This window comes from Ornithorhynchus anatinus, chromosome 10 (genome assembly GCF_004115215.2).
Source record: "Ornithorhynchus anatinus isolate Pmale09 chromosome 10, mOrnAna1.pri.v4, whole genome shotgun sequence".
In the NCBI taxonomy this organism is placed as follows: domain Eukaryota; kingdom Metazoa; phylum Chordata; class Mammalia; order Monotremata; family Ornithorhynchidae; genus Ornithorhynchus; species Ornithorhynchus anatinus.
The window spans coordinates 9942848-9957812 of record NC_041737.1 but is presented as its reverse complement, the minus strand read 5'-3'; the positions used below and the strand labels follow the sequence as shown (position 1 = coordinate 9957812).

At 52.6% G+C, this 14965-nt stretch overlaps 1 protein-coding gene across 1 annotated transcript in view; it reads left to right on the top strand.

The window, feature by feature from the left end:
* BMP2K (BMP2 inducible kinase) overlaps window positions 1-11644 on the top strand; it is a 95385-nt gene extending 83741 nt beyond the window's left edge. The window contains exons 15-16 of the mRNA XM_029074170.1: window positions 2511-2621; window positions 10048-11644. Coding sequence (XP_028930003.1) covers window positions 2511-2621; window positions 10048-11513 — 1577 coding nt within the window. The 3' untranslated portion in view covers window positions 11514-11644. The remainder of the gene's footprint in view (window positions 1-2510; window positions 2622-10047) is intronic.
* Window positions 11645-14965: the final 3321 nt, after the last annotated feature.

Below are 14965 nucleotides of genomic sequence, written 5' to 3'. Positions count from 1 at the left end.
TCTGCATCACCCTCCTCCCAGCCCCACAGCACCTGTGTCCATATCTGTAATTAATTTCCAGGCACCCACCGGAGTAGCACCGCCCTTTTCCCTCTGCTCCTCCACCTGTCCCTTCCCATCCCCACAGCACTGTACTCGTCCGCTCAACTGTATATATTTTCGTTACCCTATTTTGTTAATGAATTGTACATCGCCTCGATTCTGTTTAGTTGCCATTGTTTTTACGAGATGTTCTTCCCCTTGACTCTGTTTATTGCCATTGTTCTTGTCTGTCCGTCTCCCCCGATTAGACTGTAAGCCCGTCAAACGGCAGGGACTGTCTCTATCTGTTGCCGACTTGTTCATCCCAAGCGCTTAGTACAGTGCTCTGCACATAGTAAGCGCTCAATAAATACTATTGAATGAATATATACTTATATATATATATAAGTACATAAGGATTAAGGAATGGAAGATACACACAGATATATATATGAAGTACACAGGAGGATGTGAGTAAGTGCTTAGGTGGCGAGAAAGTGCTGAGGTGCAGTGGGAGGGAGAGAAACTGGAGATATTAGAAACTAATTGGTTTAGTCTTCATGGAAGAGGTGTGATTTCCAAAGGGCTCCAAAGATGTAAAGACCTATGGTCTTTTGGAGGTGAAAAGGGAGGGAATTTGTCAGCTGGGGAGAATGTGAATAAGAGGTAAACAGGGAAAGATCAAGCTGGCTAGTTTGAGAGGAATGAAAATGCAAGCTAGAGTGGAGTGGGAGAAAGACGGATAAGAGGGGGCGGAGAGAGGGATGGGCAATCATAGGAAGTTTTGGAGGAGGGGGAAAAGGTGAAAAACGCTTTCAGAAAGATCATCTAGGCAGCAGAGGGAAGTACAGACTGAAGACAGGGAGAATCCATGGGGAGACTAATGCAGTAGTCAAGCGGAGTATGACAAGGGCCTGGATCAGCATGGTGGCCACTTAATGGAGAGGGGAGATTCTGGAAACGTGGAAGAAAAACTGGCAGGATTTAGCGACACGCTGAATACGAGGATTGAACGAGAGGAAGAAGTGAAGGATAATGGTGTGGTTCTGGTCTTGAGAGGTTGGGAGCCGGGGTGGAAGGTGCTGTCAACTCTGGTGGAAAACTTAGATGAAAGATGAGTTTCGGGACGGGGAAGATTCGTTCAGTTTTGGACATATGAAGCTTGAGACGAGTCCTGGAGACCGGTGGAAATGTGCAGAGGAGGAGAGAGAGGTCAGGGTTAGTGAGGTAGATATGGAAGTCATATACATAGAAGTGACAGTTAAAATCGTGGGCGCGGATGAGGTGCCCTGGGGAGTGAATGTAAAGTGAGATGAGGAGAAGACCCAGAGTCAGCCTTGAAGGACACCCTCAGGGAGGGTCTGGGAGGCAGAGGAGAATTGAAATGAATTTATTCATTGGAGTCCGCCCACCTAGAACAGACCTTCCAAGTCTCCTTTCCCAGATCTTGGCCTGGGTTGGCTCGTTCGGGGTATTGTTCGGGTCAGACGAATGAAAAGCCCCTGGGATATTAATCACTGAAGGAAGCAGAAGTAGCACAGGTTATTTGTAAAGTATGTGGGCGTAACCAAGTTGCAGTCCCACAATTCACTGCCTAAGCAAGAAACTGTCATCCGGCCTAGTGGATAGAGCGTGGGCCTGAGAGTCAGAAGGTCGTGGTTCTGCTGTGTGACCCTGGGCAAGTCACTTTGCTTCTCTGTGGCTCAGTTCCCTCATCTGTAAAACGGGGAATAAGACTGTGAGCCCTGTGTGGGACAGGGACTGTGGCCAACCTGATTAGTTTGTAACTATCTCAGCGCTTAGAATCATGCCTGGCATATAGTAAGCGCCTAACAAATATATTGTTGTTGTTGTTATTACTGAGGAAAAAGTTAGCACCTATTTTATTTTTTTAAGAAATCACCTCCCTGTAAGTTACCATCCTTGCACACAGTAAGTGCTCAATAAATACGATCGAAAGATTGAATGAATCTAGCTACTCAAGAACACAGCCCATTGCAACTGACAGAGCTAGAAAGAATGGGCCCAAAGGATCCTCCCTCACTTTCCAACAGCAGGATTAACCATTACTGAATATAAAGGCTGGTCGACTTCATTCTATTAAATTATTATTTTTATTATCATCATGGTATTTAAGTGTTTACTATGTGCCAGGCACTGTACTTAAGTGTTGGGGTGGATACAAGCAAATCGGGTTGGACACAGTCCCTGTATCACGGGCTCTCAGTCTCAATCCCCATTTGTCAGATGAGGTCACTGAAGCACAGAGAAGTAAAGTGACTTCCCCACGGTCACACGGCAGATGAGTGGCGAAGGCGATATTAGAACCCACAACCCTCTGACTCCCGGGCCCGTGCTCTATCCACTACCCCATGCCGCTTCTCTGTTGCGTTATTGTGTTATGAGTTGTGTTATTGATTTGGCCTGAAGACTGCCATTTTTATTTTATTTTATTTTATTTTTTGTTCTGTTTCATTTTATTTTTACAGAGAGGTTCGAGGAGCGATCATCCTCAGATAAGAATATAGATCTTCTTTCTACTCCACAGAACCACCCTCCAGAAGATCCCTTTGGTTCTGTTCCTTTCATTTCTCACTCAGGCAAGTTACATTTGGAACAGATACGGCTTTAAAGAGTAACGGTAACCCTGTTCGGTTATTAGGTCAAATGAGAACCAACCATTTAGTTTCAGAGTGGAAAGTGACGCACCTCATTGTATGAAAATGATCTTCATTGTTAATCAGAAGCCTCAATTTACAGAGCAGCCTGCAGCCTGTCCTACCTGTCCCTTTTCATCTTTACTACTGGATGATTCAGAAAAGCGGGTGTGTGAGAATCTTTCTCTCTGTCAGATAAAGCTGCCTTTATAAACACTGTCAATATGTGCCCTTTTCATTGCCTTTCTGCAGCCGCTAACATTACATTTGGCTGAACCTAGAAAATTACCCATTTCACTTTGGTTCTGGTAAATCAGCTTGTCTTCTAAGTGTGATTTTTGGACTCAGTAATTCAGTATTCAGTGTTCAGGTATCAATAGAGAAGCAGCGTGACCTTGTGGAAAGAATAGGGACCTGGCTTCTAACCCCAGCGCTGCCATGGGCCCGCCGTGTGGGCGAGCCACTTAACTTCCCTGTGCCTCAGATTCCTCATCAATAAAATGGGGATTCAATCCCTGACGTAGACCCTGAGCCCTAAACAGTGCAAGGACTGTGTCCAATGTGCATATACTCTATCCCATGATTAGACCAATGCCTGGCATAGAGTAAGTGCTTAACAAATGCTGCGGTTTTTATCATTAATACGTTCAAGAAGGGTTTGGGTAATTTCACAGATGAGAGAGGCCCATAATGGACTATTACAGGGAAGTTAGGCTGTTGAATAAGCCGTCCCGGCCCACGAGGTTTGATTCAACCAGTGTACAGTTCCTCGAAGCTTCCCATTGCTACAACGGAACGCAGAACACTGTATCGCGCAACCGGATTCCGACCGGGGGTAGACCGTATAAAATTTGGAAGCGGAGTGGCTGAGACGCTAGACACACCTCATGAATTCACAATATCTGTTCTAGAAAATTTATAATCAAGCAGTGGTATTTGAGCGGCTTACTGTGTGCAGAGCACTGTGCGAAGTGCTTGGAAGAGTACAATGTAACAGACACATTCCCTGCCCACAGAGAGCTTGCAATCTAGAGCCGGAGATGGACATTAATATATAAAAAATTATAGTAATGAATATGTTAAAATATCAGAGGTGCTCCTTCCCCTAGACTGTGCTTCTTCGAAAGCAGGAACTACAGTGTTCTTCTGGCATGCACGTAGAGGGATGTACTTTTGGACATAGAAGATGGCAAGAAGCATAAATATTAAACTTGACTTTTAAAAGTATTTTATTTCAGTAGTAATGTACGTGTACTAATGTACATGTTCCCCGTGCTTCTGAAAACGCTCCACAAACTTGACATCCAGTCTATTCCCATTTTACAGACAGTGACATCAAGACCCAGAATTAATGATTTAGGCCCAAGAGGCAGTCGGGTGGCTAGACAGGACATCCAACTCATAGCCGCCTTTGCCATCTGGAATTTGGTTCATGATTTGGAATAGGGGTACACGAGGGAAATAAGCACATTATTTCACGCTCCGTTTCCGAGCGTGAAGTATATCATTGCAGTGGAACCACTCTGTTAAAATGCTTACATTTCCTGCGGTATAGAAAGGAGGGCTTAGCTAGAGAAATGAGGGTGAGGAAAACCATTATTATTATCATTATTAAACAACTATGGTTTGTACCTACTAGACACTCAGGGAATGCTTTTGATCCTGGTAAAGCCGAAGTATGATAGACAAAATAATGAGAAAATGCCAATTACATAGTAGAAATGTTAAATAAAATATCCCAGAAAGCTCCATCTATCTGGGTATGTGTTTGTCACCCAAGGGGTTGACTTAAAGATAGGTGACTGTTCACACAAACACACAACACTTGGGAAAAGAGAATTGCTTTTAGGGGGATTGTTTAAAGTCCAGGATGATGGTGGTTGGGCAGCAATTTGGTAATTTGGATTTTTTTCCCATGGTATTTAAGCGCTTACTATGTACCAGCCACTGTACTAAGCGCTGGAGTAGGTACAAGCTGATCAGGTGGGACATAGTCCCTATCCCACAAAGGGCTCACAGCCTTAATCCCCATTTTACAGATGAGGTAACTGAGGCACAGAGAAGTTAAGTGACTTGCTCAAGGTTACACAGCGGACAAGTGGCGGAGCCACGATTAGAACCCAGGTACTTCTCCCAGGCCCTTGCTGTTTTCATTAGGCCACACTGTTCTTAGCATGCAATTGCCTGGTTCTGTGACACTGTTTTTGCAGTGAATTGCTCATTACGGTCAAGTTCATATTTCCAGGCTTCTCGCTCTCCAGTACTAAATGGTAGTAATAATAATGGTGCTTGTTAAGCTTTTACTATGTGCCTAGCACTGTTGTAAGCGTTGGGGTAGATACAAGCTAATCAGGTTGGATCCAATCCCTGTGTCACATGAGGCTCCCATTCTTAATCCCCATTTTACAGATGAGATAACTGAGGCCCAGAGAAGTAAAATGACTTGCCCAGGGTCATACAACAGATGAGTAGTGAAGCTGGGATTAAAACTCAGGTCCCTCTGACTCCCAGGCCCGTGCTCTAGCCACTGAGCCATGCTGATTCCCTTAAAAGATCAAGAGCTCTTACTCCAAGCCACCAAACTCTGCCTGTTTTGCTGGGTGCATAGAACCTTGGAAAGTTATGGTCATAGGTCTTGAACCAACACCCGCCCCCCCAACCCTAGCAAAATTTAAAAGGAGTAAAACCATTTTTAACCAGTCACAAAAGTCGGTGGAAAATAGAAATCTCTTGCAATGCACAGCTGCTGCTGTTTGACCTGTCATCAGAGAAACAGTAGCAATTTCCCCTAACCTGCGGGCTTGACGTGGAGAATTGCCATGAATGATGGCAGCAATATGTTGCCAATTCAAAAAACAAACCTAAACTTTAAAGCCTTCCCCCTTCCTCCCAGCATCTCCTGAATGATGAACCAATAGAAGGCGTGTAATCAGTCAAGCAGTTACCACTATTCATCTTCTTTAATCTGATGCCTAGGAAAAGAATGACAAACTGAAGATTTCCTTGAGCGCTAGGATCGTCTTCTCCGATTAAAGATGTCCCACCTGTGTGACAGCTGTCCTCTCAAAGAGGCAAACCTGATAAGGGTAGGCTTCCGAGCAGCTCACTAACAATGGATTTCTTCAGTTTGAGCTAAATGTCTCTAGATGAAATATTTATTGAGACAGTTGAACATTTGAGAAGATTAGTTGATCTTTAAAAATGAATCTTTTGTCAAGATTCTTCCCCTGGAGAATGTAAGGTCTGTGTGGGCGGGGTTCACATCTGCCAGTCGTGACCTAGTGGAAAGGGCCTGGGAGTCAGAGGGACTTGGGTACTAATCCCAGCTCTGCAATCCTTGGGCAAGTCATTTAACTTCTCTGGGCCTCAGTCTTCTCATCTTCAAAATGAGGAATCCCTGCCACTTAGACTGTGAGCCCCATTTGGGATCTGAATATCTCTGTTTTTTAGGTGGAATTTGTTAAGCACCTACTCTGTGCCAGGCACTGTAGTAAGTGCTGGGGTAGATGCAAGATGATTAAGTTGGACGCAGTCCCTGCCTCACATAGGGCTCACAGTCTTGCTCCCCATTTCATAAATGAGGTAACTCGAGGCTCACTTGCCTAAAGTCACACCTGCTAGACAAGTGCGGAGCTGGGATTAGAACCCATTTCCTCTGACTCTCAGGCCCGTGCTCTTTCCACTAGGCCATGCTGCTTCTCATCTATCCCAGTGCTTAGTACATTGCTTGGCATGTAGTAAATGCTTAACAAATAGTATTGTTATTATCATAATACCCTCCCAAGTGCTTAGTACAGTGCTCTGCACAAAGTGCTCAATAAATACCTTCGATGATTTAAAGCCAAGAGCAAATAATTTTGCTATTGGAATTGATTAGGACCTTGGTGTCTCTCCCCCCGGCCCTCCGCCCCCCAAAGGCATTCATTTTCATTTTTCTGAAATGTACTTCTCAATGGAATGAGAATCAGGAGACTAAGACACTCCTTTTCTTTAGGCCAAGCAACCCTGATTCTGTTTAATCTCTCCTCTCGGGATCTATTTTTCCATTATCAGGTAAGGATGGGTCCAACGAAGAATGATAAAAATGATAACTGGGCAAAGACCAAATCCAGACCCAGAACTCCTGCAAAGAGGTGACCAGTGCCAAGGGTAGCAGAAGGATTGGTTCCCAATTCTTAGCCGGCTCATTTCTTTGGCTAGATTCCAGGGTCACGTTTGCCCATCTGCCATGTTGGTTTTTTGGTATCTATTAGCTGAGTTGACATTCAGCGTGTGGTGGACCGTGTTTTATCCCCCAGATCCTTTTTTGGCAGTTCTTTTGTACCTATCTAGCCAAGTCCCCCCCCCGCCCCCCCCTTTGGATTTGTGTTTCCGATTTTTATTTCTACGTGCACTACCTGGCACTTGCCCCACCGTTCTGATTTTGTAGCATCATTTTCTCAATTTTTCCAGGATATTTGGAATCGTCTTCTCATCTTCCAAAGCGTTGTCAACCCTGACACCCGCAAGTGGATAGTGAACCATAGGTCTTTTACCTTTGTGGCATCGTACTTAACTTGCCCTGGGCTGTCGGCTTCAGTGTAAGCAGAGCGTGACCAGATCCAAATTACCACAAGTCCCAGATGGGGTAGTGAGTTCATCAAAATCACCTAAAACCCCTCCGTCGTTCTAGATGTGGATTTTGTCAAGTATTTGCCCCAAACCTTTCAAAATGCGGTGGTTTCCCATTTGTCCATAGTCCACAGACCACCACAAAATGAGGATGTGAAAGAAATTTCCGAATCGAGGACTGTCCAAATCAATAGGGACTTCCCTACCTCCCTATTGTCATTCGGCAAGCCACAACCTTGCTACACAGCCCAAACCCTGGCTCGTGGGTTCACGTCAAGGCCTAGCGTCCTTGGCTTCTCCTTCTTCCTCTTCCCTCCTTCCTCCTCCTCCTCCGTCTCCCAACCCTGACCAGGGGTCTTCGGGAGTGACTCCCTAGACCCTACTAAGAGGCCCTTAGACTTGCGAGGTTGCAAATTCTAGGCGTCACTAGTCCGCACCCTCTTTCCTCTCAAAAGTGAGGGTAAACCCAGCTAGCCCGGGCAGACTTGGGTCCAACCTGGGTCCAGCTCAGGCTGGGCTAGGCCCCTGATTTTGACCCTCGTGGGATTTTATAATAGGATACATCAATTTTAGTTGACTGAAATTGTATAAGCTCCTCTTCTGGACCATTAGCTCCTTGTGGGCAGGGAACATGTTTGCAGTGCCCTGCACACAGTAAGTGCTCAATACATACCGTGGGTTAATAAAGAATGAATCAAGCATGTTTGATTCAACTGAATATTTTGAAAAACCATTCCCGTGTAAAAGCCAGTCATGAAACATTCCTGTTTTCATTTTCGCTCTTTCACAGCGATATTCTTTTTTTAAATAAGTGCTCATCCAGGGGGTGACTTCAGTACTCCCAGGTGATCCACTGTTTTGGAAACCCCTGCATTCATCCTGTCCCATTAATTTTGCGTTTCCCTGTTCTTCAGCTCCCTGGCTGTTGCTGGACCAGAGTCAGGGAATCAGTCAGTGGTGTTTATTGAGCGCTTTCTGTGGGCAGAACATTGTGCTAAGAGCTTGCGCAGATTCAGGGTAAAGGAACTTCCAGTCTAAGGAAATCCAGAAGCCTGGTGATTGGGATGGTTTTGCTCCTCTTAGCTGTTTAACTCCCAGTTAAGACTTTGAAGATTCCAACAGCCTCTGCGAAGTAGATAAGAGCATCATTTACAGAAGTGAGATACATGTTTGTGGGTAGGGAACGTGTCTGTTGTATTCTGCTCTCCCAACCGCTTAGTACAGTGCCCTGTGCACAATAAGTGCTCAGGAAATGCGATTGACCTATGATGATTTTTGAGAGAAACTTATTACTGTAAACCGGGCTTCACGGATACTAGACTAGAACTGGAAGCTTCTGCGCGGGCTTCCGCCCAGCCCGTGATTGGCAGTTACATGAAAAAGGGGATCTAGGGGCCAGAAGGACCTGGGTTCTAGTCCTGGCTCTGCCACTTCTCTTTTATGTGACCTTGGGAAGGTCACCTAAATTTTCCGTGCCTCAGGTACTTCCTTCGTAAAATGGTGATTAAGACTGTGAGCCCCATGTGAGTCGTGGATTGTGTCCAAGCTGATTAGATTCCGGGCCTTAGTGCTGTGCCTGGCTCATAGTAAGCCCCTAATAAATACCGTAAAAAAGGGCAATTTAGCAAAAAGGCACCTTTGGCTCAAATACTAGAAATCTGTCATTAGCTCTACTAAAATGAATACTACTGCTAAAAGAATCGCCAGTCGGTAGGACTTGAGTGCTTATGCTGTGCAGAGTGTCGTGCTGTGCCTTTAGATGAGTACAGGAGAGTTCATTCAATTGGATTTATTGAGTGCTTATTGTGTGCAGAGCAATGTACTAAGCACTTGGGAGAGTGCAGTACAACAATACGCAGATACTTTCCCTGCCCACGACGAGCTCACAGTCTAGAGGGGGGAGACGGGCACGAGGCAGACGTCAGAGTCAGCAGGCACGATCTCTACCCTCAAGGATGTCAGTGGGGCGACGGGCTCGCGAGTCAATTAGAAGTAGGGAGGAGTAAGACTTAAAAGAGCTTTAGAGATGTTCCGTGGTGTGGAGTAAGTACCGAAGTGTTTCGGGTTGGGGGCTCAGGTGCTTGGGTGAACTGGAAATGTCGACGTGGGGGTAATAGGGAGAAATAGGGGGGAGGTTGGTTTTAATTTTTTAGCCCGGGCGGGCCTCCTGGAGAGTGATTTTTAGAAGAGCTTTGATGACGGGAAGAGTGGTGGACTCCCGGATACGAAGTAGGAAGGAGTTCCAGGCTGGGGAGGGGACGAGCAAGGGGTCCCCAGAGAGACTGGTGTGAGGCCTGGTGACGGCGTCTCCGATCGCTCTATTCAAGTCGGCCGGGATCCTGCAAAGAAGCGTGGCGGGGAGGTGTTCTGCTACACTTTGGAGGAAATAGTGCTCAAAGAAGAGGGTTATTCAATTCAGTCGTACTTACTGAGCGCTGTGTGCAGGGCATCGTACAGAGTGCTCGGGAGAATACAGTATAACGATAAACACACATTCCCTGCCCACCACGAATTCACAGTCTAGAGGGAGCTTACGGTCCGTCGCCGCGTCTGCCTGCCGGTCTGTCTGTCTTTCTGGCCAAATAAGCATCCCCCTGACTGCCAGACTTAAGAAACCCTTCTGGATTGAGCCAAGGGAGCTCCCTTTTTTCCTCTCTCGAGGAATGTGTCAGTAAGAGTCCCTCAGCCCTCTCAGGGTCGACCCCGGAGGTAGAGCAGTGTTTGAAACGCTCTTATTAACTTCTCTTTGGACCTACAGGTTCTCCCGAAAAGAAAGCCGAACAGTCACCCAGCAGCCAAGACAGTAGCGTAGGGACCCCCCCGGAGGGCAGCCCAGCCGATCGGGAGCCCCGCGATCCCCGGGCCGGAAAGAGAACGGCGGAAATCCGCCCGGCCCCCGGGCGGACGCAGAAGGGCGGCGACGAGTCGGAGAGCGACTTCGAGTCGGACCCCCCCTCCCCCAAGAGCAGCGAAGACGAGGAGCAGGACGAAGGAGCGCTCCGGGGGGAAGCGGGAGACTTCAACGACGAGGACACCGAGCCGGAGAACTTGGGGCACAGACCCCTCCTCATGGACTCGGAAGAGGAGGAGGAGGAGGAGGAGGAGGAGGAGGAGGAAGAGGAGGACAAACACAGCTCCGATTCGGACTCCGACCGCCTCAAGGGCACGTACGCGGAGCTGGGCCCCGACCGCGGCGGATACGGGGCGAGATCCGGCGGCGGGGGGGACGGGGGCCCCGGCGTCGCCCCCTCCGCCCGCCCCCACCCCCCGCCCGCCCCGGGGCCGGAGGTGGACGTGTTCGGGGCCGTCCCGTTCTCGGCGCTGCGGGTCCGGCAGCCGCGGCAGAGGGAGAAGGGCGAGCGGGATTTCCCCCTCGAGGCCGCCTTCCCGAGGGTCAGCCCCGAGCCGGATGAATTCGACGTGTTCACGAAGGCTCCTTTCAGCAGGAAGGCGGCGCCCCGGGACTGCCGGGCGGCGGGGCCCGAGGCCCAGAGCCCGCCCGCCCGCCCGCGCGGCGTGGACGTGTTCGGGTGCACCCCCTTCTGGCCCCTGCCCGCCTCCGCCGGGCAGAACGAGAGCAGAGAGGACCTCTTCGGGCTGGTGCCGTTCGAGGAGATCGCCGGCGGCCCGCAGCCGAGGGCCAAGCAGCGCAGCCTGCAGAAGCTGACCTCCCGCCAGAGGCGCCACAAACAGGAGGCGGCCAAGAGCAACGGGAAGCGGCACCACGGCACCCCGACGAGCGCCAGGAAGACCCCCAAACCCTCCTACCGCACGCCGGAGAGGGCCCGGAGGCACAAGAAGGTCGGCCGGCGAGACTCCCAAAGCAGCAACGAGTTCCTGACCATATCGGACTCCAAGGAGAACATCGGCGTGGCCCTGAGCGACGGCAAGGACCGAGGCCGGCCCCTGGCGGCCGAGGAGAGCCCCCTGGACCCCTTCGGCGCCAAGCCCTTCCACCCGCCGGACCTGGCGCGCCACCCCTCCTACCCGGGCCTGGCCGACCACCGGCCCGAGCCCGGGGCCGCGGGCCCCCCCGGGAGGCCGAGGCCCAGCTCCCTGCACGGGCCGTTCCTCGGGGCCGACGGGTCGAAGACGGACGACTTCGGGGCGGTGCCCTTCACGGAGTTGGTGGTTCGGGGCGTCCCGCCCCCTCAGCCCCAGCCCCCGGCCCCGGCGGGAGAGGTCGATCCCTTCGGGGCCGCCCCGTTCCCTTCCAAACAGTAGACGCTTCCGGCGGGCTCCTTTCTCGCGGCGACTGCGGCTTCGAAGGGGAGGGATTGTCCATTCTCGCCGGCGGGCCGGAAAGTGGCTCGGACCCCTCCGGGCCCCGGCGACTCGGGAAGGACTGGGGGGGGGGGGGGGGGGGGAAGGTCCGTGCCCTCGGGTGAAACCGAACAGACTGAAGAGCCAGAGGTTCGGCGGGGGCGGGGAAAGAGGAGGAGGAGGAGGCGGCGGTGGCGGTGACCCGGACCCGATTTCTTTTCTGCAGGTGATTTTGTGATGGAGCGTGGGGTGACGGCAGAGTGAGCGGGCTCGGGAGAAGTCCGCTTCCTCCCTCGGTGCTGTGAGGAGGGGGGGACGGAAAAGGGCGGCCCGTTGGCTCCGGGGGCGGGGGGCACGCGATCCGGCTCGGATGGCCACCTCCGCCCCGTTCGGAAAGCCGGGGCCGGGCGCCCCCGGGCCGGCCGCCGGGTCGGCTTCGGGCCCTTGGGTCCGATTTCCTCACGCCAGACGAGAAACCTGCGCCTCCGCGCGGACCGCGGAGCCCTAGGGTTGGCGGAAGGCGGGTTGCCCGGAAAGAGCGGAGCCAGAGGTGGCCGACAACACCCGAACATTTCGCGATTAAAGTGCCATTAACGTCAAATACTTACACAGATGCCTAGAATGGAAAGTACGGAGAAGACGATGATTTTGGTCCGTCTGGGAAAATGTGATTGTAGGGAGACGAAATTAGCAGGGAGATGCCAGCGTTTTCAGCACTTTCAAAGATTATGGCGTTCCCAGCGAGGGGCTGATTTAAGCCAGGACTCGAGTCGTGCCGGGAGCCGCAGCAGACTCCCGTTGTTAGGACTCGGAGCGAGTGCGAGCGGTTGGGTTTTTTTTTTTTTTATTTTGGGTCCCGTGACCCATTAGGGTATGGAGCGGAAATTAGTGTCAGGAGAGGCTTGACTAACCTCCCCTTCCCCACCGCGAAACCTTCCGCCCTCTCCTCTCCCACCCCCCCCAAAAAAAGCAAAAAACAACCACCCCTCTATTTATTCCTTAAAAATCATGTTGCATCAAAAACGATTAATTTTATGAATTCCTGTAGCCAGATGTTCCTTAGTTCCGATCGTGAATGAGTTTCTTTATTTTTAGAGGACAGAACAGTTCATTGCAAAGTGCACTGAGTACGGAGCCCGACCCCCCCCCCCCCCCCCACCCCCCACGGAAGCAGGCCGAGCTAGGGAAGCGGTGAGAACCGCAGGGCGTTGGCAGAGTTTGGTCCCGTTGTTCCTGAAAACTTCATTTCCCACCACAAGGCCTTACCGGCGGGGGTCCCGCCCTGCCACCAGAAGTACCTCTGAGCCCGTCAACGCACAAGGCCCCCACGAGGCTCGCGGGCCACCCCGGCTTCCACCCCGAGGGCCGGCGGTCCAGCGCCACTGGCCGTCCGGGGATTTAGCGAACGGATCCAGGCGAGGGTCCGCAGGTCGGTCTCGGAAACCCGCATCCTTACCCAGATAGTCGTCGCGGGGGGTGAGATGGAACGCACACGGACGAGCCAGCGAGCGGGAGGCTAGGGCGGGTCCGTCCCCCGTCCCCTCCCCGGCACACCCCGGTAGCCGACCTTGTAGAGCGGTGTGACTCCGAACGGTCCGTTCCCCCGCGGCCTCTCCCGAGCGTGGCGGGCGTGTGGCCCGGGCGTCGTGCCAGCCATCCGGGAAAGGAGAAACGGCTCGGGAAGCGGACGCTTGCCGCGGGCCGATGGATCCGTCCGTCACCCGGACTCTCGGGGGGCGGCCGCGCGGAGTGGGTCTGTGCGGATCCCGGAGCGAGCGGCCTCGATTCCCGGGCCCCGTAGGGAAGACGCGGTCACGTCTTCCCCGGCCCCAACCCTGGGAAGCAAGCGTGGACGTGGCGTCACCACCCCCCTTCCCCTCCCTGTTTCTTCGCTCCCCGCTTCGTCCCGCGGCGGGGGGCCGGAGGATCTCGCCTCCCAGAGAAAATGTGGAACTTCCGATGCGAGGCTGGGCTCGGGCGGCCGTGTCCGCGCTCCACCGAACCGACCCGTGGGTACCGTACCGTTAGGACCGCGCTGGGTCTTATCGTTTGCGTCGCTTCAGTGCCAAAGGGAAATATCAGTCGGCCCTTCGGCCGACTCTCAGGTGAACCCGCGATTCTTAACTCTGCCGGTCAGATAGGAGTCCGGAAGCCCCCGGAGCTCGCCGAAGGGGCCGGTGGGTTCCGCTTCAAAGCGGGAAGAAAAATACAGGGCAGATCCCACGGGCCCGATTCCCGAACGGCCCCGGATCGGCGGGGGACCTGCCGGGTTTCGTCAGACATTGGCCAAGAGGGCAGGGTACCGGCTGGTTCTTGAGCCGAGTCTTCGCCTTTCACGTGGCTCCGCGACTCTGCCGGAGTTTACGGACCTGCTGATTCCCCCAAAGGAGGGTCCTCCGAGGAGCGGTAGGAAGTGGGGAGGGTAGCGACCGAACCACTGGGGCCCGTCTCCCACGCCCCTTCCCCGGTACGGGACGTCTCCACTCCCCGTCGAGGGCCGCCCGGGGATTCGGCTGTCGTGACGGCGCCCGCTCGGGCCGGCCGGGCCAAGGCGAGGGGCCGGCTGCCCTCCCTAAAGCCGAAGCCGGCCGGGGCTGACGGCTGGAAGCTGTAGTTAGATGCTTTACTTTTCTTCCCCTTTCCTCCCCCGGGGTCCCCGAGGCGGCTTCACCGTTTGCCCAAAGGGATCCCGAAAGACCGCAGGCCCCGGCTGCGGCGACCCTCCCACGCCTTAGAGGGTGGCGGGGCGCGGTGGTGGGCAAACTACAATAATAATGATGATAGTAATAACGATGATATTAGTGGCATTTAAATGCTCAGAACCCCTGCAGCCGCCTGGGCCCCGCTGCCACCCGCCAGCAGGCCGAGATGTCGGGACGCTCGTCCCCCCCCCCCGGGACGTTAACCGCCGTGACGTGGTGGTCAGAGAGTTACCTCATTCCCCGCCCAGTCCCTTCCCCCGAGGGGGTTCCTGTGAACGGCAACTACCCATTTCTTTAGGCACTGGGAGATCTAGGCTGCTTTTCCAACGGAACTTTTGAAACGGGCAGAATTCTTCCTTTTCCAAATGGCCTTAATAAAGTCCGTTCGCTTTCTGTGGTCTCTCTCCTTACGGTAGGCCTTCCGCTTAGGTGACGAGCGCGTTCTCGGTCTTCACGGTGGAATCGTTTCCCGGAAGCGTGGGGCTTTACGGCGTCGAAAACTGACCACGCTGGCGGAGTCCCCCGGTTGGCTTCAGGTGACGGTGTCAGGCGGATGACAGTTGGAGTCGCTCTGTTGTCCGCTGACGGGCACGGCGTCGGGTGGACGACGGTCCGAGTCGCTCCGTGGGCCAGTAGAGAGAAAGCGTCCCCTCTACCGGCCCGAGCCGGGCGCGGGGACGGATGCGGTGGAGCCGGAGCGGCCTTGGAGAA